The sequence below is a fragment of the Terrapene carolina genome, unplaced genomic scaffold, assembly GCF_002925995.2.
Source record: "Terrapene carolina triunguis isolate 2854851 unplaced genomic scaffold, T_m_triunguis-2.0 Scaffold569, whole genome shotgun sequence".
Classification (NCBI taxonomy): Eukaryota; Metazoa; Chordata; order Testudines; family Emydidae; genus Terrapene; species Terrapene triunguis.
Genome location: NW_020664920.1, coordinates 343,532 through 366,677, shown reverse-complemented (window position 1 = coordinate 366,677; position 23,146 = coordinate 343,532). Strand labels below are relative to the sequence as shown.

Genomic DNA, 23,146 nt, shown 5'->3' with positions numbered 1-23,146 from the left:
TGCTTGTCTGCAGAGGCGTTGGGCTTTGGGGTGTGGGGACAGAGCTTGCCGGTTTCCCCCACCCTGTTGGGACCAGCACTGCTAATTGTGTGTAGGTGGTCACAGTGCTGGCTAGGCCCTTAGCTGTCACTGGCTAACTGAGAAGCCACGGCCTGCGTGCGGGGTGTGCCTGGACCTTTTAATGCAGTGCTTCTGCCCTGCAGAGTGGCCTGAGGGCATTGGTGTGCTCCACCATGCAGGGCTGGCTGGGTGGCTGGCTCCTCTACCGCCCGTCAGTGTTTCTCCGATCCCCTCGGGTCTCATTTTCTCTTCACGCAGGAAGCGGGTGTGAAGTCCCTGCTGCACAGGGAAAGGAAGGTGCCCGCATTTGTTTCACTCTGCTGCCCCAGTCTTCCCTTGTCTTGCCTAGCTCCCCTACGTGCTGTGGGAGCTCTGATCCAGGACACTGAAGGCAGCCTGAGTAGGGGTATCGGGACCGAGGGTTTCACCTTTCCCCCCGTGCTGTAGGATGGGAGGCTTGGAGGGCACTTCACATGCAGCTGGTAGCATGTGGAGGACTCTCCCTGGAGCCACTGCCAAAGCCCCGGTTCCCCATGTGGCTGGGCCCAGCCCTGGCTCCCGGACGCCAGTGGTAACATCCGTTCCCCGTGCCTCCCATGGTTGTGCGGCGGCAAGGAAGAGAGCTGGGCACTCAAGTCCTCAGCCTGTGATAGCGCATTTCCTTGTGCCCCAGCAGTAACTGGCTGGCGCTCCGTGTGTTGCAGTGGACACTGAAGACACTCTCGAGGAGACGCCAGGAGGGGGTCTGGTGCTGCAGAGTGACCTGCTCCTGGGCCAGGACCTGGAGTTTGAGGACAGCAGCGACAGGATCATGGGCTTTGAGAAAGACTCGGAAGGTTTGTCTATGGGCTGTGTGTGTTTTCCAGAGGGAACCTCCAGGCCTGCGGTGACGGGGGAGGCGCCTTCATTGGACCTGGGTGAGAGCAGCTCTCCGCTAGACCCCAGCGCGGGGCCTGCACTCAGGAGGAGGGAGTGGCTGGCTCTCTCTGCTGGCCACTGGGAGGCTGGTAGTCCAGGCAGCAGCAGCTGTTGCTGGTTGGAGGTGGGGGCGGGAGGGGGAAGCTGGCCCTGTGCTCAGGGTTTTGGGGAGGAAGTTGGTCCTGGGGCCCTGGCACAGGCTCTTCCCTGCAGTCACCCCCATCCCAGCCTCTGTGTTTCCTGACGGCAACTGCTAGGGCTTCTGGTGGAGCTGGAGTTATGAAGCTCTGTCTCCAGAGCCCCCTGGAGCCATAAGGGAGCACTGCCCGCAGGACCCAGTACCCTGATGTGTGTCCCCTGGACCCCTGAGGTTCTGGGTGGGGAGAGGCCGGGCAGGGCATGTGCCTCACCCACCCTTGGCTACATTGCCTTGTATCTGCCATCATGCTGCCCAGGGGCCTGATTAGCTGGGACCCGGGCGGAGGCTGGGCGGGCGCTTGCCTAGGTCGGGAGAGAGGTGGATGGGGTGGGTCTGACCTCTCGCTCTGGGCTTGGGAGTTCCACTCCCTCGGAGGTGGCCCGGGTTCCTGTGGGACAAGCGCACGACTGCTGAGCTCTGTGCAGAGGAAAGGCAGGGGTCTGTGATGGTGCCTTCCAAGTGAGGCAGGGCCCAGGAGCAGGCCTGCTTTCTTCCTTATGAAATGGGTTGGGTGGGGGGCCGAGCTGCCTGGCCTCTGGTAGGGTTTTTGTTTGTCACTGTGAAAAGCACAGGCAAGTCCAGAGAGACTGCGAGAGCGCGTGGACGAGGTCAAGACATGAGAGAGCTACGGTCGTCTGGGCACCCTTCGTGCCCATAACTAGGGACGGTGTCACGTGCTACCTGTCACTGCAGGGCCGTGGCGAGTTTGCCGGGCAGGGTTGTGGGGACTGCAATTCCTGTGTCAGGTGGCAGAGCCAGGAGTGTGCTGGCGGAGGAGCCCCGGATGGGACAGACCCCAAAGATCTGGATTCTCTTCCTGCCCTGGGGCTGCGGGCCATGACCTTTGGGGTTTTTCTCCCCTAGTGTGTGTGTGCTGCGCTCGTGTGGTGACCAGGGTTGGCATCTACCTTGGGCATCTGCCCGGGCACAGCTACGTCAGTGCAGAAAGCCCAGCATAAATCAGCCAGGAGCCTGTCTGTGCCTGGGATCCCGGTCTGTAAAACGGGAGGGTGGGGGGGTGAAGGAATGCTTGCTGGGCTCCGAGACGCCAGGGATAAGTATCACACACAAGCCCAGGAGGCAGTCAGTCATTCCACGTCTGGATGGTGTGCAGTAAATGAGGGAGCGGCTCACGTGCTGAATTAGGAGAATAAACAGAAATATTGAACAGCTGCTTCATTCCCTGTCCATTCATCCTGTGCACTGAATGAGACACAGTCCCTTGGTAAAACAGCACATGCTTCTGTAACTGTAGACTGCTGTAATGCACGTGCTCGGGGGCAGTCCCAGCTCTGTACTGTCAATGGATCAAGCCCTAGGCACATCACCGACCGAATTTATCGCTGAACCACCCCAAGAGCTGTGCTGTTCTGGGCCAGTGCAGCTCAGGGTGCCGGAACAGCATGGCAGAGCATTTGCAGCTGAGGGGACCTGGCTAAGGAACAAAATTCCAGAAGAGATAGGGGAATGTGACCTCCGGTCATCTAGGAAATGCTGCCAAGTCTTCCTCTCTCAGAAAGCCTGTCCGCCACAGGTGGAACACCCTCCTCTCTTCCCACCTGCGCCCAACTCCCCCAGACCTGCCCCAAGCAGAGTCCTGGCCCTGAAAAGAGAATCCCGGAGGGTGCAGCTGGAAGATGCTTGGCTGGTGCGATGCATGGCCTTATAAAACCCTTAGATGATAGATGGATTCCTGGCTTCTCGGAGCTGCGCCTCCCAGCTGCACATTTGTAATGTCTGTGCACCAAGCAGAGCTCCCTGGCCCTGGCATCCTCGCAAGGCCCTGCCAGGCATCAGTGGGATCCTGCAGCGACAGGGGTCATTGCAACAACATCTGTCTCTAACACTGCCAAATGCAAGGTTGTCTATCTACCAGCACAGAGCGTTGTCCTGCTCACGAGCCAGAGGAGCTTCCGGAAAGCAGTGACTCGGGAAAGGACTTGTGGGCCAGCTGAACATCAGCTCCCAGGGCCACGCTGCAGTGAAGAGGCTAAACGTGATCCTCAGATGTATAAACAGGCAGGTGGTATTACCTCTGTATGTGAAACCGTCGCTGGATGCCGCGTCCACACTGCAAACAGGATATTGATGAATTGGAAGGGGTTCCGTGAAGAGCCACAAGAATGATTTGAGATCTGGAAAGCCTGCTTTGCAGTGAGAGACTGACGAAGCTCAGTTTATTTAGCTCAAGCAAGGGAAAGTGAAGAGGTGACTTAGAGCGTGATCTGGAAGGACCTGCCTGGGGAGGAGATTCTCCTAGCAGACGGCTCTTCAGTCTGGCAGACAAAGGCAAAAGGAGAGCCAGTGGCTGGGAGCTAAAACTGGAGAAATTCCGCTTGGAAATAAGGTGCAGGTGTTTCCCAGTGAGGGGGATTAACCGTGGGACACCTGGCCGGGGGTGTGGGGGATTCTCCAGCCCTGGGAGAAGTTAGAAGACGGGGCACTCTTGTTTTTTGAAGATCTGCTCCGGCTCAGGCCAACAGTTCTGGGCTTGATGCAGGAGTCCCTGGAGGAGGGTCTGTGGCCTGTTCTGCAGATGGTCACACTCACTGGCTGCAATGGCCTTAGATCTCTGAGCTCCAATCAGCAGAGTAATGTTGCTGGAGGAGTCTCCATTACCCCAGCAGTGAAGAGCTATGCAGAGATGTCATTTAGGCGGGTGGCCATAAGAGACCGTGTCCCCCTGTGGATGGGGCCCTGGGCCGGCAGCCCGGATGTCTTCCTGCCTCTGTCACTGACCTGTGGCAAGTCCCGCACTCTGTGCCTCCTTGCCCCTATCCGCAGACAGGATAGCAGCCCTGACCTCTGCAGAGCACTCCAGGGTCTCTGGGGGCAAAGTACAAAGATGCTACAAAGGTTTCTGGGGGTTAGTGGTGCAGAGGCTGGGCTGTGTGCTCAGCTGGGTGTGCTGATCGGGCTTGCACTGCATGCCCGTGTGGCTGCTGGCCCCACCCCTCCTGGTGTTCGCTAGCCCTCGGCATGGGGCTTGGACGAGGCCCAGCACGTGTCATTGCCAAGCAGTACATGGGCTCCCAGTGCAGTGGGTGAGAGGAGAGCTCAGCACTGGCACAAGGGCTGGGCCCTCCGTACTAAACAGTGCAGGAGCCTTGGCAGGTTCCCCAGAGCTGGTCACGCTGGGGCCTGCTCTAACCAGAGCTGTCCCTCGGCCTCCCCTGGGCAGATCCCGCGGGCGCTGCTGCTGTGCGAGTGGGCCTGTTCTCCAGCCTGCTCTTGGCCCCACAGCAGTTCACGTGTGGGTCCCTGCAGCACATAGGCTGTTTCTGGGATGGTCACCGAGGATGCAGAGCTCTCTCGTTGGAAGGGACCATTGTGATCATCTAGTCGGACCTCCTGCATCACGCAGGCCAGAGAACCCGCCCAGTGAGTCCTGCCTTGGCTCCAGAACTTCCAGCAGAGCTAGAACGGCGCTTGTAGACATACGCCAAGCCTGGGCCTAAAAACGGGAAGGGCTGGAGAATCCACCGCAGCCCTCGGCCGGTTGTTCCAGTGGAGCATCCCGCTGGGAGCACGTGGTCAGTTAGGGGTCTGAATAGATACAAGTCCTGTTCTGACTCTCTGCCCTCAGGACAGCCCCCCGAGCTGTAACTCGCTGTCCCTGGATGCAGGATTGTACAGTTGGCTGGGTTAGTGAGCCCAGTTTCGCAAGCAATTCCAATTGCTCGGTATGTTTGACCTGCCCCCATCATTTAGCGACCTACTTTGACACCTGTGCCAGGGTGGGCATTGTCCATGAAGACAGCCCCTCTTCATATTAGTCATTTGTGTTCCCATCGTGCCTAGGAGCCTACCTATGGACCAGGCTCCCATTGTGCTAGGGGCTGTACAGCCAGAACACCCTGTCCCAAGGTGCTGACTGCCTAAGACAAGAAGTGGACACAGACAACGGTGGGGGTACAAGGGAACAGTGCGACGGTATTGGTCAGCATGATGGGCAGTGGGCTGAGCCCACCAGCAGGCTACCCTTTGTCGGGCTTTCGTAGGCCTCAGAGCAAAGCGGGCGCTGAAGGAGGGTAATGAGTTTAGTGGAACTTGGCAGGGAACCCCCCAAGTGAGAGGCAGCCAGGGAGAAAACACTGGGGTACTTGTTTAAAATGTAACAAGTGGGTGCTAGTGCTTGATCAGCAGCAGGTGTCGACCTTCGATTGTGAGAGAGAAATTGCTTGTCTTCGCTTTCTAGGCCCTGCACAGATGGTTTGGTGCACTAGAGAAGGGGGAGCCAGTAGAGGGACATGGTCAGAGTGCGCCAGACTAGGACAGAGGTCTTTGCAGCAGAATTCTGAATGGATCGGAGTGGGACAAGGTTGCCTTTGTCAAGGCCGGAGGGCAGGATGTTGCAGTAACTGAGATGTGAGCCTGGCGGAAGGTTTTAGTTGGGCGGATGGACAGATTAGGCTGGATCCAAGCGCTGTTGTGCAGAAAGAATCGGCAAGATTTAGACACAGCCTGCAAGTGAGGGCCTAGAACAAGGTCCGAGTCGAAGACGATGCTCAGGTGATGGGCCTGAGTGACAGCTGGATGGTGGAGGTGTCCTCAGCGATCGAGACAGGAGGTAGCAGGCAGATGACATGGGGAAGATTAAGAAGCTCTTTTCGCCATGTTGCACTTTAGCTAATAAGGTGTGCGGGGAGAAGAGAAGGGGACCAAGGACAGAGCCCTGTGGAACCCCCACAGAAAGAGAAGAGGATCCTCCAGAGGACGTGCTGAAGGAGCAAATGGAGCAGTAGGAGAACCAGGAGAGAACAGAGTCATGGAAACCAAGGCAAGACAAGGCTGCAAGCAGAGGAGCATGGTCAGCAGGTGAAAGGCGGCTAACAGCTCAAGGAGGGTGAAGATGGAGCGCTGGTTCTGAGCTTTGGCTAGGGAGAGGTCATCAGAGATTTCAGCAAGAGCAGGTTCAGTGGAGAGTAAGGGATGGAAGCAAGGTCAGAGAGGGTCTCTGATGGAGTTGAGGAGAGGAACTCCAGACTGATATTGTAGAAAGTGAACATAAGAACGGCCATACTGGGTCAGAGAAATAGTGGCCGGTGACAGATGCTCCAGAGGGAATGAACAGAGCAGTTATCGAGTGATCCATCCCCTGTCGTCCAGTCCCAGTCAGAGGGTTAGGGGCACTACTCCTGGTGGAATTCTGTGCCAAAAAAATAAAAATTCTGCGTGCAATATTTTAAAATTCTGCATCTTCTATTTGTCAAAATAACACAATATAATCATGCCAGCTTCAATTATTTTGGTAATTTATTTCAAAATACCTGTCAGCAAGTATGTCTGTAACAATACTGGCAACAAAAAAGATTCAGGAAATGTTTTTTGACAAATAGATTCCTTACTAGGCATATTAATACAGAGCTCTGAGTAGTAATTCATTTAAACTACAATACAGAACCGGATTTCCCGCCCCCCTCAGAAGCAGTGCAAAGGCTGGGGGGAGTCGGGGTAACGGAGGAGCTGAGGGAGAGGGAAGTAACTGCTGGGCAGGAGCCTGGGAGTGAACCTGGAGGGTTGTTGGGTGTGGGTGGGAGAAGTATGGAACAGGGGTTTTTTTGGCAGGGAGGGGGGAGGTTTGGGAGTTGGGGGGCCTCCCCATGCAGACCCTGGCTGACCCCAGCCTCTCCCATTCAGTCAGACACATCTGCCCTGTCCCCATGTGTCACTGCACCTTCTCTCCCCCATGTGTTTCTACACCCCCACTTGGCCACTTCCCCCCCATCCCCAGTATCCCTGCACCCCCATTCTGCCCCTGGCTCAATGCTGCCATCTCACTGGCTCTTGTGCCCCTCCCTGGTTTGTCCCCCCCACTGGCCCTTCTGAACCCCAATCTGTGGTCCGTCCTCCCCCAGAAGCTCCATGTGTCCCACTCTGGTCATCCTCCCCTATATCCTGCCTCTCACCTGGCCCCCTCCCTCTCTGCAGCTCCTTCAGCCCCGAGCCAGCTGCCCTCTCTTCTGGTGCCACAGCAGCCCCTGGTGGCCAAAAGGTGTAACTGCAGCACCTCCCCTGCTGAATCTATTTTTGGGGATGGGGGGGATCTGCAGGGGACATGAATCATAGAAGATTAGGGTTGGAAGAGACCTCAGGAGGTCATCTAGTCCAACCCCCTTCTCAAAGCAGGACCAATCCCCAACTAAATCATCCCAGCCAGGGCTTTGTCAAGCCAGGCCTTAAAATCCTCTAAGGATGGGGGGGATAGCTCAGTGGTTTGAGCATTGGCCTGCTAAACCCAGGGTTGTGAGTTCAATCCTTGAGGGGGCCATTTAGGGATCGGGGCAAAAATCTGTCTGGGGATTGGGCCTGCTTTGAGCAGAGGGTTGGACTAGATACCTCCTGATGTCACTTCCACCCCGATATTCTAGGATTCCACCACCTCCCTAGGTAACCCATTCCAGTGCTTCACCACCCTCCTAGGGAAATAGTGTTTCCTAATATCCAACCTAGACCTCCCCCACTGCAACTTGAGACCATTGCTCCTTGTTCTGTCATCTGCCACCACTGAGAACAGCCGAGCTCCATCCTCTTTGGAACCCCCCTTCAGGTAGCTGAAAGCAGCTATCAAATCCCCCCTCACTCTTCTCTTCTGCAGACTAAATGGGCCTAGTTCCCTCAGCCTCTCCTCATAAGTAGGGGGCTGGGCACATGAATCATTTTCATTGCCCTCCGCTGACTCTCTCCAATTTGTCCACATCCCTTCTGTAGTGCGGGGCCCAAAACTGGACACAGTACTCCAGATGTGGCCTCACCAGTGCCGAATAGAGGGGAATAATCACTTCCCTCGATCTGCTAGCAATACTTCTACTAATGCAGCCCAATATGCCATTGGCCTTCTTGGCAACAAGGGCACACTGCTGACTCATATCCATCTTCTCATCCACTGTAACCCCCAGGTCCTTTTCTGCAGAACTGCTGCTTAGCCAGTCGGTCCCCAGCCTGTAGCAGTGCATGGGATTCTTCCGTCCTAAGTGCAGGACTCTGCACTTGTCCTTCTGCACATGCACAGTGGCGCAGAATTCCTCCTGGAGTAGGACACCTGGAGCATGCGGTTCCATCCTTGACTATTTTGGATAGTAGCCATTAATGGACCTATTCTTTGTGACCGTATCTAATTATTTATGAACCCAGTTATACTTTTGGCCTTCACAGCATCCCCTGGCAACGAGTTCCACAGGCTGACTGTGCATCATGTGAAGAAATACTTCCTTTTGTTTGTTTTAAACCTGCTGCCTATTAATTTCATTGGGTGACCCCCAGTTCTTGTTGAGAAGGAGTAAATACCACTTCCTTATTCACTTTCTCCACACCAGTCATAATTTTATAGACCTCAATCATATCCCCCCTTAGTCGTCTCTTTTCCAAGCTGAAAAGTCAGGCTTATTAATCTTTTCTCATGTGGAAGCTGTTCCATATCCCTAATCATTTTTCCTGCCTTTCTATCTACTCTTTCAAATTCCAATATATCTTTTTTTTGAGATGTGGCAACCAGAACTGCTCGCAGTATTGAAGGTATGGCTGGACCATGGATTTATACAGTGGCAATAGAATATTTATTGGCTGATTATCTACCCCTTTCCTTTTGGTTCCTACCATTCGGTTAGCTTTTTTGGCGGCTGCTGCTGCACATGCAGCAGATATTTTCAGAGAACTGTTCACAATACCCTCATGATCTTTCTTGAGTGGTAACAGCTGATTTAGACCCCATCATTGTGTATGTAGAGTTCAGATTGGTTTCCAATGCGCATTACTTTGTATTGGTCAACACTGAATTTCGTCTGGCATTTTGTTGCCCAGTCACCCAGTTTTGTAAGATCCCTTTGGAACTCCTCGCACTGCTTCGGACTTAACTATCTTGAGTAATTTTGTATCATTTACCCCTTTTTCCATATCATTACGAATATGTTGAACAGCGCTGGTCCCAGTACAGACCCCTGGGGGATCCTGCTATTTACCTCTCTCCACTGTCAAAACTGACCATTTATTCTTGTCCCTTATTTCCTGTTTTGTAACCAGTTACTGATCCATGAGATGACCTTCCCTCTTACCGTAGAATTACAGAATCCTAGGGATAGAAGGGACTGCAAGAGTCATCTAGTCTAACCCCCTAATCTAATCCCAGGTTTGCTTAAGAGCCATTGCGAGGGATCTTGTCAATGGCTTTCTGAAAGTCCAAGTACGCTATATCCACTGGATCCCCCTTGTCCACATGCTTATTGAGCCCCTCAGAGAATTCTAATTGTTGAGGCAGGATTTCCCTTTACAAAAACCATGTTGACTCTTCCTCCAACATATTGTGTTCCTCTGTGTCTGATAATTCTGTTCTTTCCTATAGTTTCAACCAATTTGCCTGTTACTGAAGTCAGGCTTACCGGCCTGTAATTGCCAGGATCGCCTCTGGAGTCCTTTTAAAAAAATTGGCATCATATTAACTATCCTCCAGTCATCTGGTACAGAGACTGACTTAAGCAATAGGTTACATACCACAGTTAGTTCTTCAGAACTCTTGGGTGAATCCCATCTGGTCCTGGTGACCTATTCCTCCCTAATTTATCCATTTGTTCCAGAATCTTCTCCACTGACACCTCAATCTGGGACAGCTCCTCAGATTTGTCACTTAAAAAGAATGGCTGAAGTATGGGAATTTCCCTCAGGTGATCTGCAGTGAAGACTGATGCAAAGAATTAATGTAACTTGTCTGCAACGGCCTTGTCATCCTTGAGTGCTCCATTAGCACCTCGATTGTCCAGTGGTCCTACTGCTTGTCTGGCAGGCCTCCTGCTTCTGATGTACTTAAAAAAATAGCAAAAAAATTTTTTTAGTCTTTTCTAGTTGCTCTTCATATTCTTTTTTTTTTTTACCTGCCTAATTAAATTTCCCACGACTTGTCAGAGTTTATCCTTTCTATTTTCCTCAGTAAGATTTGACTTACAGTCTTTAGGGGGTGTCTCTTTGTCTCTCTGCTGCTTTTACTCCGTTTAGCAATGAGGGCGTTCTTTTGGGTGACTTACAGTTTCCTTTGTTTGCGGGGGAGGTGTACGTAGGGTTTGAGCCTCTGTGAGGGAGGTGGTAAAAAGTTTCCATGCACTCTTGTGAGTGCTCCTTTTATGTTCCACTTCACTAGCCGCCTTGTTCTTGTGTACTTCCCTTTTTGAAGTTAAATGCTCCTGGGGGGGGGTTTCTTTTGTATTTCCCCCCTAGAAGGATGTTCCATTTAATTACATTATGGTCACTATTACCGAGCAGTTCAACTACATTCAACGCTTGGATCAGATCCTGTGCGCCGCCACCTAGGACAAAGGCCATGCCTACACTACCGGCTAAATCGGCACTGCTGCGATTGATGCAGTGCAGTCCATTTAGTGGGTCTGGTGAAGACCTGCTGAGTTGATGGGAGAGCGCTCTCCTGACACGGTCTGTTCTCCATCTCCCCAAGAGGCAGAAGCTACGTTAATGGGAGAGCATCTCCCGTCGACATCGCGGGGGGTAGACACCACTGTACGTTGACTTGAGTTATGTAACTTACGTGACTGACCTAGTGCAAGTTAGATCGACTTACAGCCTCATGTAGAGCAGCCCTAAGTCAAGACTTGCCTCTCCCCCGGGGGTTCCAGGGCTGGCTGCTCCAAGCGGCAGTCATTAATGGTGTCTAGAAATGTTCTTTGCATCCTATCCTGAAGTTACCTGTTCCCAGTCAATAGGGGGATAGTTGAAGTCTCCCATTACTGCATTTTCTATTTTTATAGACTCTCTAATCGCCCTGAGCATTTCCCAGTCTCCATCACTATCCTGGCCAGGTGGTCAGTAGTATATCCCTACTGCTATACTCTTCTTATTCACGCATGGAATTTCTATCCATAGAGAGAGAGTCTGTAGTACTGTTTGAGTCATTTAAGATTTTTTTACTCTATGCTTTTTTTCACTTATAGTGCTCCTCCCCAACCAGCACGACCTGTTCTGTCCTACCAGGGTACAAAATGTGTAGGAATTACAGTGTCGCATTGATTATCATCAGTCTACCAAGTTTCCATGTTTCCTATTATATCAACAGCCTCATTTAATACCAGGCACTCAGGTTCACCCATCTTACTATTTAGACTTCTTGCATTTGTAAACAAGCACTTATAAAATTTGTCAATATTTAGTTGTCTGCCTTGTTGTGATGTCATTGAATGGGACTCTCTCTCTTGTTTGACTCCTGCCTGCACTTTATCAATTTCTGTCCTCTCCCCTTTACTAGGCTATAGAGAATCCCTGTTAATGGATCCTCCCCTAAGGGATGCCTCTGTCCGAATCACGTGCTCCTCCGCACCTGTCGGCTTTCCCCCAGCCCTTAGTTTAGAAACTCCTCTATGACCTTTTTAATCTGACATGCCAGCAATCTGGTTCCATTTTGGTGTGGGTGGAGCCCATCCTGCTTGTACAGGCTCCTCCCTCCTAATAAATCTAAACCCCTCCTCCCTACACCATCGTCTCATCCACGCAGTGAGACCCTGCAGTTCTGCCTGTCTAACTGGCCCTGCGCGTGGAACTGGAAGCATTTCAGAGAATGGCTACCATGGAGGTCCTGAACTTCAGTCTCTTACCTAGCAGCCAACTTTGGGCTCCAGGACCTCTGTCCTGTCCTTCCCTATGTCATTGGTACCTACATGTACCATGGCCACCGGCTCCTCCCCAGCACTGTGTATTCAGTGAGCTTACTGATGAAGGGGGGAACAGAGCTGGGGTGGTAGTGGGAGAGGCAAATGGGTTTTTAAGGGGGGAGAAACTAAAGCCGGCTGGTCCTGGCTGGAGCCTGAGGAGAGGGTGGGGATGAGAGTGAGCACAAGGCAGATGAGGAGGCTGGATGGGGTCACTGGAGTTAGAGGAAGAGAACAGACAGGAAACCTCTGCATCTGGGATAGGGGATGGTCCCAGGGGTTTTATCCATTTTCTGGAACAAGCAGCGAGGCCCCATGCAGGGAGCTGCGGAGACGGGAGGGGGAGGGCTTGAGGAGCCAGTGGCAGGCACTGGGGTTCGGCTCTGTTGGAGAAGCAGTGCTGTCTGGGAAGATGGCATTTCCGTGAGCTCGCTGGCCCAGTGTGTCCGTGGGCTGCTCCTGCGCCTCTCAGGGCCTGGAGTGCAGCTGTCTGCATCTGTCTCCTGCTCCAGTGGCCACTGGATGCCAGCCCTGTGCTCCCTTGGCCCAGGCTGCCAGCAGGACAGCATGGGGCACATTGGCATTGCCCCTGACTGCCATCTGTCCAGCTTGGGCACTGCAGGGACGGTTCTCAGCTCAGCTGCCTAGCTTCGGCTGTGCCCTTGCCATGGGGAGACCCTGCTCTGTGGGCGGTCAGTGCAGGTCCAGCCAGCCCCCTTGCCAGCTCTCATGCTGGTTTAATGGCCTCTCTGAGGGCCTGGCCAGCAGGTGTAGAGGGAACCACTGCAGTTCCACGGAGTGGGGGTCCTGCGTGGGCAGGCCCATCTGTTGGGAACTGGTGTCTGCTGGGGTGTCCTGTGCAAATGCCTCTGTGGCCTGGTGGGTGGGCACTGCCCAAAGGGGAAGGGCTCATGGATGGCTATTCCGGGGGGGCTCCTGCACTGGGACCAGTGCCCTTCAACACATTCCTAAATGATGTGGGGGAAAAGATGTAAGCACTGAGGTGGCAAAGTCCAAAGCAGACTGCAAAGAGCTACAAAAAGCTCTCACAAAACTGGGTGACCGGGCAAGAAAATGGCAGGTGAAATTCAGTGTTGATCAGTGCAAAGTAATGCACATTGGAAACCATAATCCCACCTATACATATAAAATGACGGGGTCTAAATTAGCTGTTGCCCTTTAAGAAAGAGATTGTGGAGTCATAGATAGTTCTCAGAAAACATCCACTCAGTGTGCAGCGGCAGTCAAAGAGGCGAACAGAATGTAGGAACCATTAGGAGAGGGCTGGATAATAAGACAGAAAATATCATATTGCCTCTATATAAACCCCTGGTACACCCACATCTTGAATTCTGCGTGCAGATGTAGTTGCCCCATCTCAAAAAAAATCTATTGGAATGGGAAAAGGTATGGAAAAGAGCAACAAAAATTATTAGGGGTCTGGAACGGCTTCTGTATGAGGAGAGATTAACAAGCCTGGGACTTTTCAGCTTGGAAAAGAGACGACTAAGGGGGGGGATATGATAGAGGTCTATAAAATCATGACTGGTGTGGAGAAATTGAATAAGGAAGTGTTATTTACTCTTTCTCATAACACAAGAACTAGGGGTCACCAAATGAAATTACTAGGCAGCAGGTTTAAAACACACAAAAGGAAGTTCTTTTTCACATAACAGAGTCGACCGCCGGATGTTGTGAAGGCCAAGACTGTAATAGGGGTCAAAAAGAACGAGAGAAGTTCCTAGAGGACAGGTCCATCAATGGCTGTTAGCCAACATGGTCAGGACGCAGCCCCACACGCTGGGTGTCCCCTAGCCTCTGGCTGCCAGCTGCTGGGACTGACGACAGGGTCAGGCTCCCTAGATCATGGCCATTCCCACTAAAGCGTCTGGCACCGGCCGCTGTCAGAAGACAGGACACAGGGCTGACCCAGCCTGGCCGTTCTTGTGTCCAGCCCAGAGGGGAGGGGCTTGTGGGTGGCTGCTGGGGGTGTGTGGCCTCTGCGCTGACTGCTCCCCTCTCCCTGCGGCGTTTGCAGTGGACTCCCTGGTGGGGAAGATCACCATCCCGGCCTACTCGCTGAGCGACGACGACTACTCCAGCTACCGGCAGCTGAGCGTGGAGAGTGACCCCGAGGAGGGGCGGGAGCCTGGCCCCCCAGCCCTGCCTTGCCCTCAGTGTGGCCTACAGCTGGCCGTGCGCTTGGGGCAGAGCTGCCCGCAGTGTGCGGGGGCCGAGGAGGGCCGGGGCCAGCGTGTGGTCTACTCCTGCCAGCTCTGCCCCTTCGCCTCCCACTACTCCAGCCACCTCAAGCGCCACATGAAGACCCACAACGGCGAGAAGCCTTTCAAGTGCCCGCATTGCGACTATGCCTCGGCCCAGCTGGTGAACCTGACGCGGCACAAGCGCACGCACACGGGCGAGCGGCCCTACCGCTGCCAGGCCTGCAGCTTCGCCTGCAGCAGCCTGGGCAACCTGCGGCGCCACGAGCGCATCCACAGCCAGGACAAGCCCTTCCAGTGCAGCGCCTGCGACTACCGCTGCAACCAGAGCCGCAACCTCAAGCGCCACATGCTGAGCCATCGCCAGGCGGAGGAGGGGCCCTGCAGCCGGGACAAGGCCCAAGGTAGGGGGCAGGAAATGCCCAGCACATGGGCCGGAGCAGGCCGCTCCAGGGCAGCCTTGCTGGGCCAGTGGGGGTAGGGCTGCAGGGCCCTGGCAGGAGAAGCTGGTGTGGTCACTGGCCTCCAGTGAGGCTCCAGGGGCAGCTCCTGCTCTGGGGGGTCTGGGCGCCTGGGCGGAACGGAGCCCCCCACACGCTGCACCTCAAACACCATCCAGCAGCCGGGACAGGTCCCTCCTCGGCCCAGTCCCTCCCCACCTGGCACTCGCTCTGGGGAGGAGACGTGTGGGCCGGGGGGAGCAGGGGCAGGGAGGCTCGGGCTGGACATGGCAGGCGGGGGAGGGAGGAGGTCCCCGCCCCCAGTCTTACAGCTGCCCTCTGCCCTCTGCCCTGTCCTGCAGAGCCGCTGCTGCCGGAGCTGAGCCTGCACGTGAGCGGTGCGGGCAGCCCCCTCCTGCCTGGCTGCGCCCGCCTGCGGGGCGACGAGACAGACGCCTTGCCGGAGCTGCTCTTCCCCTTCACCTGCCGCATGTGCGGGCTGGTGCTGGACGACGGCTTGGCGCAGGACGAGAGCCTGGTCGAGCAGATCTGCAGCCGCTGCAGCCTGGCCGTGCTGAGCGCCGAGCCGGGCGACAGCCCCCCCGAGAGCGGCGCCAAGGGCTTCTCCTGCAGCCTGTGCTCCTTCGCCACGCACTACCCCAACCACCTGGCCCGCCACATGAAGACGCACAGCGGCGAGAAGCCCTTTGCCTGCCCCCTCTGCCCCTACGCCTCCGCCCACCTGGACAACCTCAAGCGACACCAGCGTGTGCACACGGGCGAGCGGCCCTACAAGTGCCAGCTCTGCGACTACGCCTGTGGCAACCTGGCCAACCTCAAGCGGCACGGCCGCATCCACTCCGGCGACAAGCCCTTCCGCTGCGGCCTGTGCAGCTACCGCTGCAACCAGAGCATGAACCTCAAGCGCCACATGCTACGCCACACGGGTGAGAAGCCGTTCCGCTGCCGCCACTGCCCCTACACCACCGGCCACTGGGACAACTACAAGCGCCACCAGAAGATCCACGGCCCTGCTGCTGAGGGTTGGGCCAGCCCCCCGAGTGCCAAGCCCCGGCTGGCCCTGCCGCCCCCGGCTGCCTCCCTGCCCTAGGACCTGGGCCTGCCAGAGCAGGTGCATGGCCGGGGGCTGAAATGCTGCTGCTGGGAGCGAGGGAAGTGCCCCCTGCCGGCACGGCCTTGCTGGGCCTGTCCCTTCCTAGGGGGCATGGGGAGGAGCGAGTGCCTACGCAGCAGCTGGGGGGGCCTGGCCATGGGGGCGGGGCCTGGCCATGGGGGCAGGGCCCAGCAGTGCTGCAGGTTCCCCCCTCAGACAGGCTGGGCCTGGCCTGGGCCGTGGGAAGCGGAACTCAGACCCATTGCTGCCCAGTAACCCAAGCTCCTCACCCCAACCGTGGCCAGCAGTGTCACTGCTTGGAATAAAAGTCTCTGCGTCCTGCAGGGCCGGGCAATGGCTGCCACCTTGCGTCCTCCCCGCGCCCATGGAGTCTGAGCCCCCAGTAGGCACTAGAGGGCTGGGTTGGGGACCCCTCCTCTGTCCCGTGAGGTTCAGGCCAAGCAGCGCCCCAGCTGTGTGTAGCTGCTGTCGGGGGAGGGAACAGACCCCCCCCCCCCCAATCATACACAGCTGTTCCTTGGAGCAGTTCTGCCTGGGCAATGGGGGCTCTGGGGCTAGGAGGCCAAGTGCTCCAGGGCACCGCTCAGCTGCTGCCACCAGCCGGCCTCTGCCCGGGCAGCGCGCGGCAGCCTTGTCAGTGACCACTGAGCGTGGCCCCTTCCCTCCTCCAGCATCCTCGGGTGCAGCAGGGAGGGAGGGGCGGGGGGGAGGCTGGCCTGGCCCCCCGACCCGGGGTGCATCTCAAGGCTGTGTAATTTATATTGTGTATAAAAGCATTAAAGTCAGTTTGGGTAGCTGGCCTCACTCTTTGGGGTGCAGAGCGGCATCTGGCCAAGCCCAGGGGGGCGAGCGATACTGAGCTCCTTGTCCCCCAGGCACAGCCAAGAGCGGCTCAGGGGGGTCCAGCAAAGGGGTCACAGCAGCACTGCTGCCGTTTCTGCCCGAGTGCGACGCCATGTAAGTGCTGATGTCACACGGCCCCAAGCGTCCCTGGCTTGCGGCGGTATGTGCGCTCAGCCGGGAGCCTGGCCCCACAGCACGGGCACAGGGCCTGTGCCCCCTGCTCCAACGCAGGCACAGGGATTTAAAGTCACCCGCTGGGGCTCTGGCTCAGCCGACCAGGGCATGGACCTACAGGGGGTCGGTGCCGGGGGCCCAGCTGCCCTCCCTCCCCGCACCCCTCCGAGCCCCACAGCCTGGGCAAGGCCACCCCACTCCACAGCCACACACCGGTTACCAATCATGATCTGCTTTAATCACTGCAGTCTGTAAACAGTGGCTAATGTCCATTCATGCTCCAGTCCCCCTGTAAACAGCAGAGCGCTACAGGTTACAAGCCTCGGCGACTACGCTGGCGGCTATGAGCGGGTTAGCGGCGGCAGGCAGAGCGCCAGCCTGCAGCCAATGCTGAACTTCGTCCATTGTTCTTTGTGCAAAGGCCTAGCTGCTAATTTGGCATGTATGGAGGCCGGGAGGTGTCTGTCGCCATGGGAACAGCCCCAGGCCTCCACCTCCCATGGCAGCCAGCCCTCGGACTGGCTCTAAGTGCAAGCTACAGGCCAGTCCTGGCCCCAGGCCACTGAGCCCTCCTGCAGGGGTGGGGCAGCTGCCTCGTGGCGCTGACCAGCCCACGTCCTGATGGGGGCCGTGTGCAAGAGCGTTGTTCCCCCTGTGAAATGGGCTCCGTGGGCTGAGCCTGGGCAAGGGGCCGCCCTCAGGAAGGTGGCAGCAGCAGCGGGGAGGTGGCTCCCCCCCAAGGCAATGGTGGGTGGAAGGGGTTGAAGTGGGGAGGGGCAGGCGGCTGGTAACCCGGCAGAGGCACATGGGATGTTCCCCAGAGCCGCGCTGGCCGCGGGCGGCAGGAGAGGGCGGAGCAGGCTACAGGTCCTCGTCGCCGATCCCCTCGAAGGCGTAGTTGCCGTGGAAGTCGTTGGCACCCAGGTCGCTGGCGGAGCCGGAGTGGCTGATGCCCCGCAGGCTGACGGAGGTGAGCTTGCTCTGCGGGGAGGGAGGGCAGGTTAGAGCCATGCGCGCGCCCGCCCGCCTGCGCAGCGGGACCCGCCCCCCAGGACGTGATGAGTTACTCACCGAGAGTTTGAGCATGGGCTCCCGGCTGCCATCGGGCGAGTCCTGCAGAGACAGACACGGGTCAGCGTGGGCAGGCAGGGCAGGGAGGGGAGGCGGGGGGCTGCACTTACCAGCAGGGGTGGGGATTTCACAGCTTGCTGGCTGTCTGAGCGCCGCAGGGCCCCGTTTGCTCGCCTGCGGAACATCTGGGGGAAAGCAGACGAGAGCAGCTCAGCAAGGGGTGGGGGACAGCTGGGTGGCCACACAGGCCCCGGAGGGGGGTGGACAGCCGGAGCAGCCAGGGGGCCTGGGGAGAACCAGCCATGGGACTCCAAGGGGGGCTGAGGTGGTAGCAATGCAAGAGGGACAAGCTCACTCCCTTCCCAGCCACCCCCTCACCTTGCGGATGCTGCCGCCAGACTTCTTCACCATCAGCTCATCCACCATGGACTGCAGGCAGATGCTCAGCATGATAGCCTGGGGGAGACAGCACCCGTCACAGCCAGCCTCGAACAGGCCCCCATCTCCCCCAGAGCACAGCCCTTCCCACCCAGCCACGGAGCTCTGGGAGCAGGGCCGGCTCCAGGGTTTTGGCCGCCCCAAGCAGCCAAAACAAAAAACAAAAAGCCGCGATCACGATCTGCGGCGGCAATTCGGCGGGAGGTCCTTCGGTCCCAGGCGGAGTGAGGGACCGGCCGCCGAATTGCTGCCGAATACCTGGACGTGCCGCCCCTCTCCGGAGCGGCCGCCCCAAGCACCTGCTTGACAAGCTGGTGCCTGGAGCCGGCCCTGTCTGGGAGCAGCGTAGACCAGCTGGCAGAGCCCCTGCAGCCCGGGGGAGGCTGGCAGCTGGCCCTACCTGGGGGCTGGTGATGGTGACCCACTGCAGCCGGTCCTTGCTCATCAGGTACTCGAAGGCCAGTTCCAGCTTCACCTCCGCTTTCCCTGGGCTGCTCCCCGGCGGCCCGGTGCTCGTGGGAACCTGAGGAAGAGGAGGGTGAGGCTGGTGGCCCCAGCAGGGCCCTTGTGTCACAGCCAGAGTCCCAGGGTCAACGGGGTGGAGGGCAGTGATGGGACAGAGAGAGGCTGCCCAGCTCCTCAGGCAGTCTTTCTGCCACAGCAATGAAACAGCAACAGACCCCCCCCTCCCCGCAGTCACAGGCACCCCCCACAGACCCCCCACCCCTCCCCCTAAAACCCCTCCCCTACAGTCACAGGCACCCCGCCAAAGACCCCTACCTCACAGGCATCCCACACACACACACAGGAGGGCATGAGCCGAGCCATGGCGGGCAGGCGGGCGAGGGTTCTGGCTGGCACGGTGGGTGAGCCAGACGGACTGACGGGTACCCCCTAGCTCCGCAGAGGGCCTGAGCCGAGCCGCGGCGGGCGGGGGGCCAGGTTGGCATGGTGGGTGAGCCAGACGGACTGACGGGTATCCCCCTAGCTCCGCAGAGGGCCTGAGCCGAACCGCGGCGGGCGAGGGGCCAGGTTGGCACGGTGGGTGAGCCAGACGGACTGATGGGTACCCCCCTAGCTTCGCAGGAGGGCGTGAGCCGAGCCGCGGCGGGCGAGGGGCCGGGTTGGCACGGTGGGTGAGCCAGACGGACTGACGGGTACCCCCTAGCTCCGCAGAGGGCCTGACCCGAGGCGCGGCGGGCGAGGGGCACTTACCGAGGACGTGACCCGCCAGCACCGCATGCGCGTCACCTTGAAGCTGCCCTCTTTGATCTGCTCGCTGGGCAGCCGCACCTGGAAATTCAGCTCACTGTTGCCGGCGCTGACGATGACCTGGCAGCCCTTCTCGGGGAAGTCGGTGACGCAGGGCTCGAACTTGAGATAGCCGTAGTACTTCAGGGTCTGCGCCAGGCGGATGAACTGCAGGCAGAGCCGGGCACAGGTTCACTGCCAGGCTCACCCCTTGCCCAGGCCCAAGGACCCTCCCTGCCACTGGCCTGGGGCACCTCTGCCCAGCTGTTCCCGGCCTGGGGCACGGTCAGGGGCTGGGGGAGCCTCCAGACTCCGACTGCAGGAGTGAAGGAGTGGGCCCAGTGGCCACAGACCCTGAGCCGGCTCCGCCTCTCCCCTCAGACCCTCCTCGAGACCCCTGGTGCCAGCGTGAACCCAGCTCCCTTCCCCGCCCCCCGCCCCGCTCACCCACCTCCTTCTTGGAGACCTTCTCCTGCAGGGACTTGAGCTGCCGGTGCTGCTCCTTGCTGACGAGGATCCAGCCGCGTTCTATGTCCGAGACAGTCTGCGAAGGAGCAGAGGCCTTGAGCAGGCTGTGTGGGGCTGGGCCCCGCAGCAGACACGGGGCCCGAGGGCCTGGCTGGCTTGGAGCGCCCTGCCAGAGTGGACACTCACCTGCGCATACAGCAAGTTCAGCCCCACCCGCTGCTCCATGACGTCGTCGTCGTAGGAAGAATCCCAGTAACTAGGAGAGAAGGAGCGCGGTGTCAGCTGGGGCGGGGCGAACCCAGCAGACCACAGGCTGGACTGGCGTTCGGGGAGCTGGGCTGTGGAGTGACCCCAGCCGTCACTGCTCTCCACAGGCCACCAACATGGTCACGGACCCACAGGGTCGGGGCTCTGGAACGGCTCTGGGAGGAGCCCCTCGGTGAGCCACGCGGCCTCACCGCCTCCTGAGACTGGGCCCGTTCCAGCAGAGTCCGTCCTGGGCAGCCAGCGCCCAGCCCAGCTGCAGTGACCCCCGTGGTTCAAGCTCTGTCCCCGTGTCTGTCCGATCTTCCTGGGGCCCAGGGCTTTTCCGGTAGCTAGGCCCGGCTCTCATTCTCCGTGCTGGGCCGTGGGGGGCCTGGTCAGGCCCCAGGTGTGACACGGGACTTTTTTGGTGAGATTTTATGGCCTGTGCATGTGGCTCAGTGTTCCCTGCTCTCTCTGCACACTGGGGGCAGGTCTGCACTACAGATTTACAGCTCTCCCACCGGCTCACTAACTCCACGCCAACGTAGCGCTGGCTACACGGCGTAACTCCGTCGCTCAGGGTGTGGCTCATTCACACCCCTCCACGACACGCTTACACCACAGCAATTCTGTCATGCAGACCAGGGCTGAGTGCGAAAGGGAACGAGGCATGGCCAAGCGTCACGGATGCCACCTGGGCGAGAGCAGCTACTTTAATGAGAACTGGCTGGAATCAGCCCGAGTGGAGACGCTGGCTGAGTCAACAGGAGCGAAGTGACCAAACCGTATTGTGGGAGGCCATTGGCACACCTGGGAGCCAAAGCTCCCGAGCAGGCGAACCCAGCGCAGTTACAGCCAGCCGGGAATGCGGGCGGGTCAGAGACAAGGGCCCAGGGAGAGAAACGGCTCTCGGAAGAGCGTGGCGTTGGAGCGTTGCTCCCACCAGCACGGCCGGCCTTGCGCATGGCTGGCCAGACTGAGCTAAGGGCGCCCTGCCGACAGGCACTGGGTGTGCTGCTCCTGGGCGGGGCGGGTCTCCGCGGGGCGTGCGGCAGAGCGCCATGGTGAGACCCGGGGCGCGTGACCTGTGCTAGGGAAAGCGCGGCCAGGCAGCGCCCCGGAGAACAGGGCACGAAGTGTCACAAATCCCTGCAGCGGAGAGGCCCAGCCTTGCTCCTCACTCCCCAGGGACACTGGGCCAGGCTTGGGGACACCATGGGCAGACAAGCCAGGGGGTTGCCGTGGGCCCAGCGAGGTCCCTGCCCCGGGCAGCCCGGCCGGCCGAGCCACTCACCTCTTGCGCAGGATGATCTTGTACTCGGGGCTGCGGAGGCTGGTGACAGACACGTACGGCAGCTCGAACTCCTGCAGCTTCCTCATGACTGCCCAGGAAAAGCAGCGCTCAGACCCCACAGCTCAGCCGGACCAGGGACTCCTCTGAGAGCAGGAGAGCTGTCTCCTCCCTGCCCGCCCCCCCACAGCACCCTGCCCTCCCTCCCCGGGGCCTGGCCCGCGCCCGGCACCCTGCCCTCCCTCCCCAGGGGCCTGCCCGGCGCCCTGCCCTCCCTTCCCAGGGGCCTGCCACCCCCACAGCACCCTGCCCTTCCCTCCCCCACAGCTCACTGGGGCTGTCCCCTCCCTGTCTCACACATGGCGCCCTGCCCTTCCCCACCCCCCAAGGGCTGTCCCCTCCCTTCCCAGGGGCCTGCCCCACACATGGCACCCTGCCCTTCCTTCCCCCACCACGGGGCTCCCCAGCTGCAGCCCCCCAGGAGGGAGGCACTCACAGGAAAAGGCTCCGTCCGTGGCTTCTCTCGCCAGGAAGAGGCTGAAGTAGCCGACTAGGTCCTCGGGCAGATCTAGCTTGGAGGCGACAGCCTGGGGAGCGAGCAGAAAGTCACCTCTTCCCGCAGCCCCTGAGCCCGGCCCAGGGCTGGCAGACCCCACCGCGTTCTGCTTCCAGCCAGGCTGCCAAGGGGCCCCGCTGGGGCAGGAAGCCACAAGGGTGCTGGGCACCCCAGACGGCATTCCCCAGCCCCACCCAAAGCCCTTCAGAGCTGGCACCAGTCTGGGGTGGGGCAGAGCCCCCCTCGTGCCAGCAAGGGCCAAGCCAGGCGGCTCCCCGTGTTTCACCCTGCCTGTGGGGGGCCATGCTGGGGCACCGGAAGGGGGGGCTGGTGCCCTGCCATGCCCACTCCCCTAGGCTGGCCTGCCACGGCAGCCCTGCTACGGGGCAAGGGGCAGCACGGGACAAGCACACGGACGGCTCTGGAGAAACAGCCGGGGAGGGGGGGCTGGTGAGCAACCCCAGAGACAGCCTGGGTGGATCATCGGGCTCAACGGGTAGTGATCAATGGCTCCATGTCTAGCTGGCAGCCGGTTTCAAGCGGAGTGCCCCAAGGCTCGGTCCTGGGGCCGGTTTTGTTCAATATCTTCATTAATGGTCTGGAGGATGGTGTGGACTGCACTCTCAGCAAGTTTGCAGATGACACTAAACTGGGAGGAGTGGTAGATACACTGGAGGGTAGGGATCGGATACAGAGGGACCTAGACAAATTAGAGGATTGGGCCAAAAGAAATCTGATGAGGTTCAACAAGGACAAGTGCAGAGTCCTGCACTTAGGACAGAAGAATCCCATGCACTGCTACAGACTAGGGACCGAATGGCTAGGCAACAGTTCTGCAGAAAAGGACCTAGGGGTCACAGTGGACGAGAAGCTGGATATGGGTCGACAGTGTGCTCTTGTTGCCAAGAAGGCTAACGGCATTTTGGGCTGTATAAGTAGGGGCATTGCCAGCAGATCGAGGGACGTGATCGTTCCCCTCTATTCGGCATTGGTGAGACCTCATCTGGAGTACTGTGTTCAGTTTTGGGCCCCACACTACAAGAAGGATGTGGAAAAATTGGAAAGAGTCCAGTGGAGGGCAACAAAAATGATTAGGGGGCTGGAGCACATGACTTATGAGGAGAGGCTGAGGGAACTGGGATTGTTTAGTCTGCAGAAGAGAAGAATGAGGGGGGATTTGATAGCTGCTTT

General features: G+C 58.3%; 2 protein-coding genes across 2 annotated transcripts in view; one reads left to right on the top strand and one right to left on the bottom strand.

Moving 5' to 3' along the window:
• Window positions 1-740: 740 nt before the first annotated feature.
• On the top strand, window positions 741-15,760 carry ZNF513 (zinc finger protein 513). Its single transcript, XM_024194673.3, has 3 exons — window positions 741-896; window positions 13,859-14,446; window positions 14,845-15,760. Exons 1-3 carry the CDS (start codon window positions 872-874, stop codon window positions 15,591-15,593), a joined length of 1,362 nt encoding a protein of 453 aa, XP_024050441.2. The 5' UTR covers window positions 741-871; the 3' UTR covers window positions 15,594-15,760.
• Window positions 15,761-16,850: 1,090 nt separating this feature from the next.
• Window positions 16,851-23,146, bottom strand: part of SNX17 (sorting nexin 17) — a 14,355-nt gene continuing 8,059 nt past the window's right edge. The window contains exons 5-14 of the mRNA XM_029913277.1: window positions 21,896-21,986; window positions 21,403-21,490; window positions 20,049-20,118; window positions 19,846-19,938; window positions 19,359-19,562; window positions 18,544-18,666; window positions 18,084-18,161; window positions 17,816-17,890; window positions 17,706-17,747; window positions 16,851-17,615 (exon numbers count right to left, since the gene is read on the bottom strand). Of these exons, the coding sequence (XP_029769137.1) occupies window positions 17,496-17,615; window positions 17,706-17,747; window positions 17,816-17,890; window positions 18,084-18,161; window positions 18,544-18,666; window positions 19,359-19,562; window positions 19,846-19,938; window positions 20,049-20,118; window positions 21,403-21,490; window positions 21,896-21,986 (984 nt within the window). The 3' untranslated portion in view covers window positions 16,851-17,495. The remainder of the gene's footprint in view (window positions 17,616-17,705; window positions 17,748-17,815; window positions 17,891-18,083; window positions 18,162-18,543; window positions 18,667-19,358; window positions 19,563-19,845; window positions 19,939-20,048; window positions 20,119-21,402; window positions 21,491-21,895; window positions 21,987-23,146) is intronic.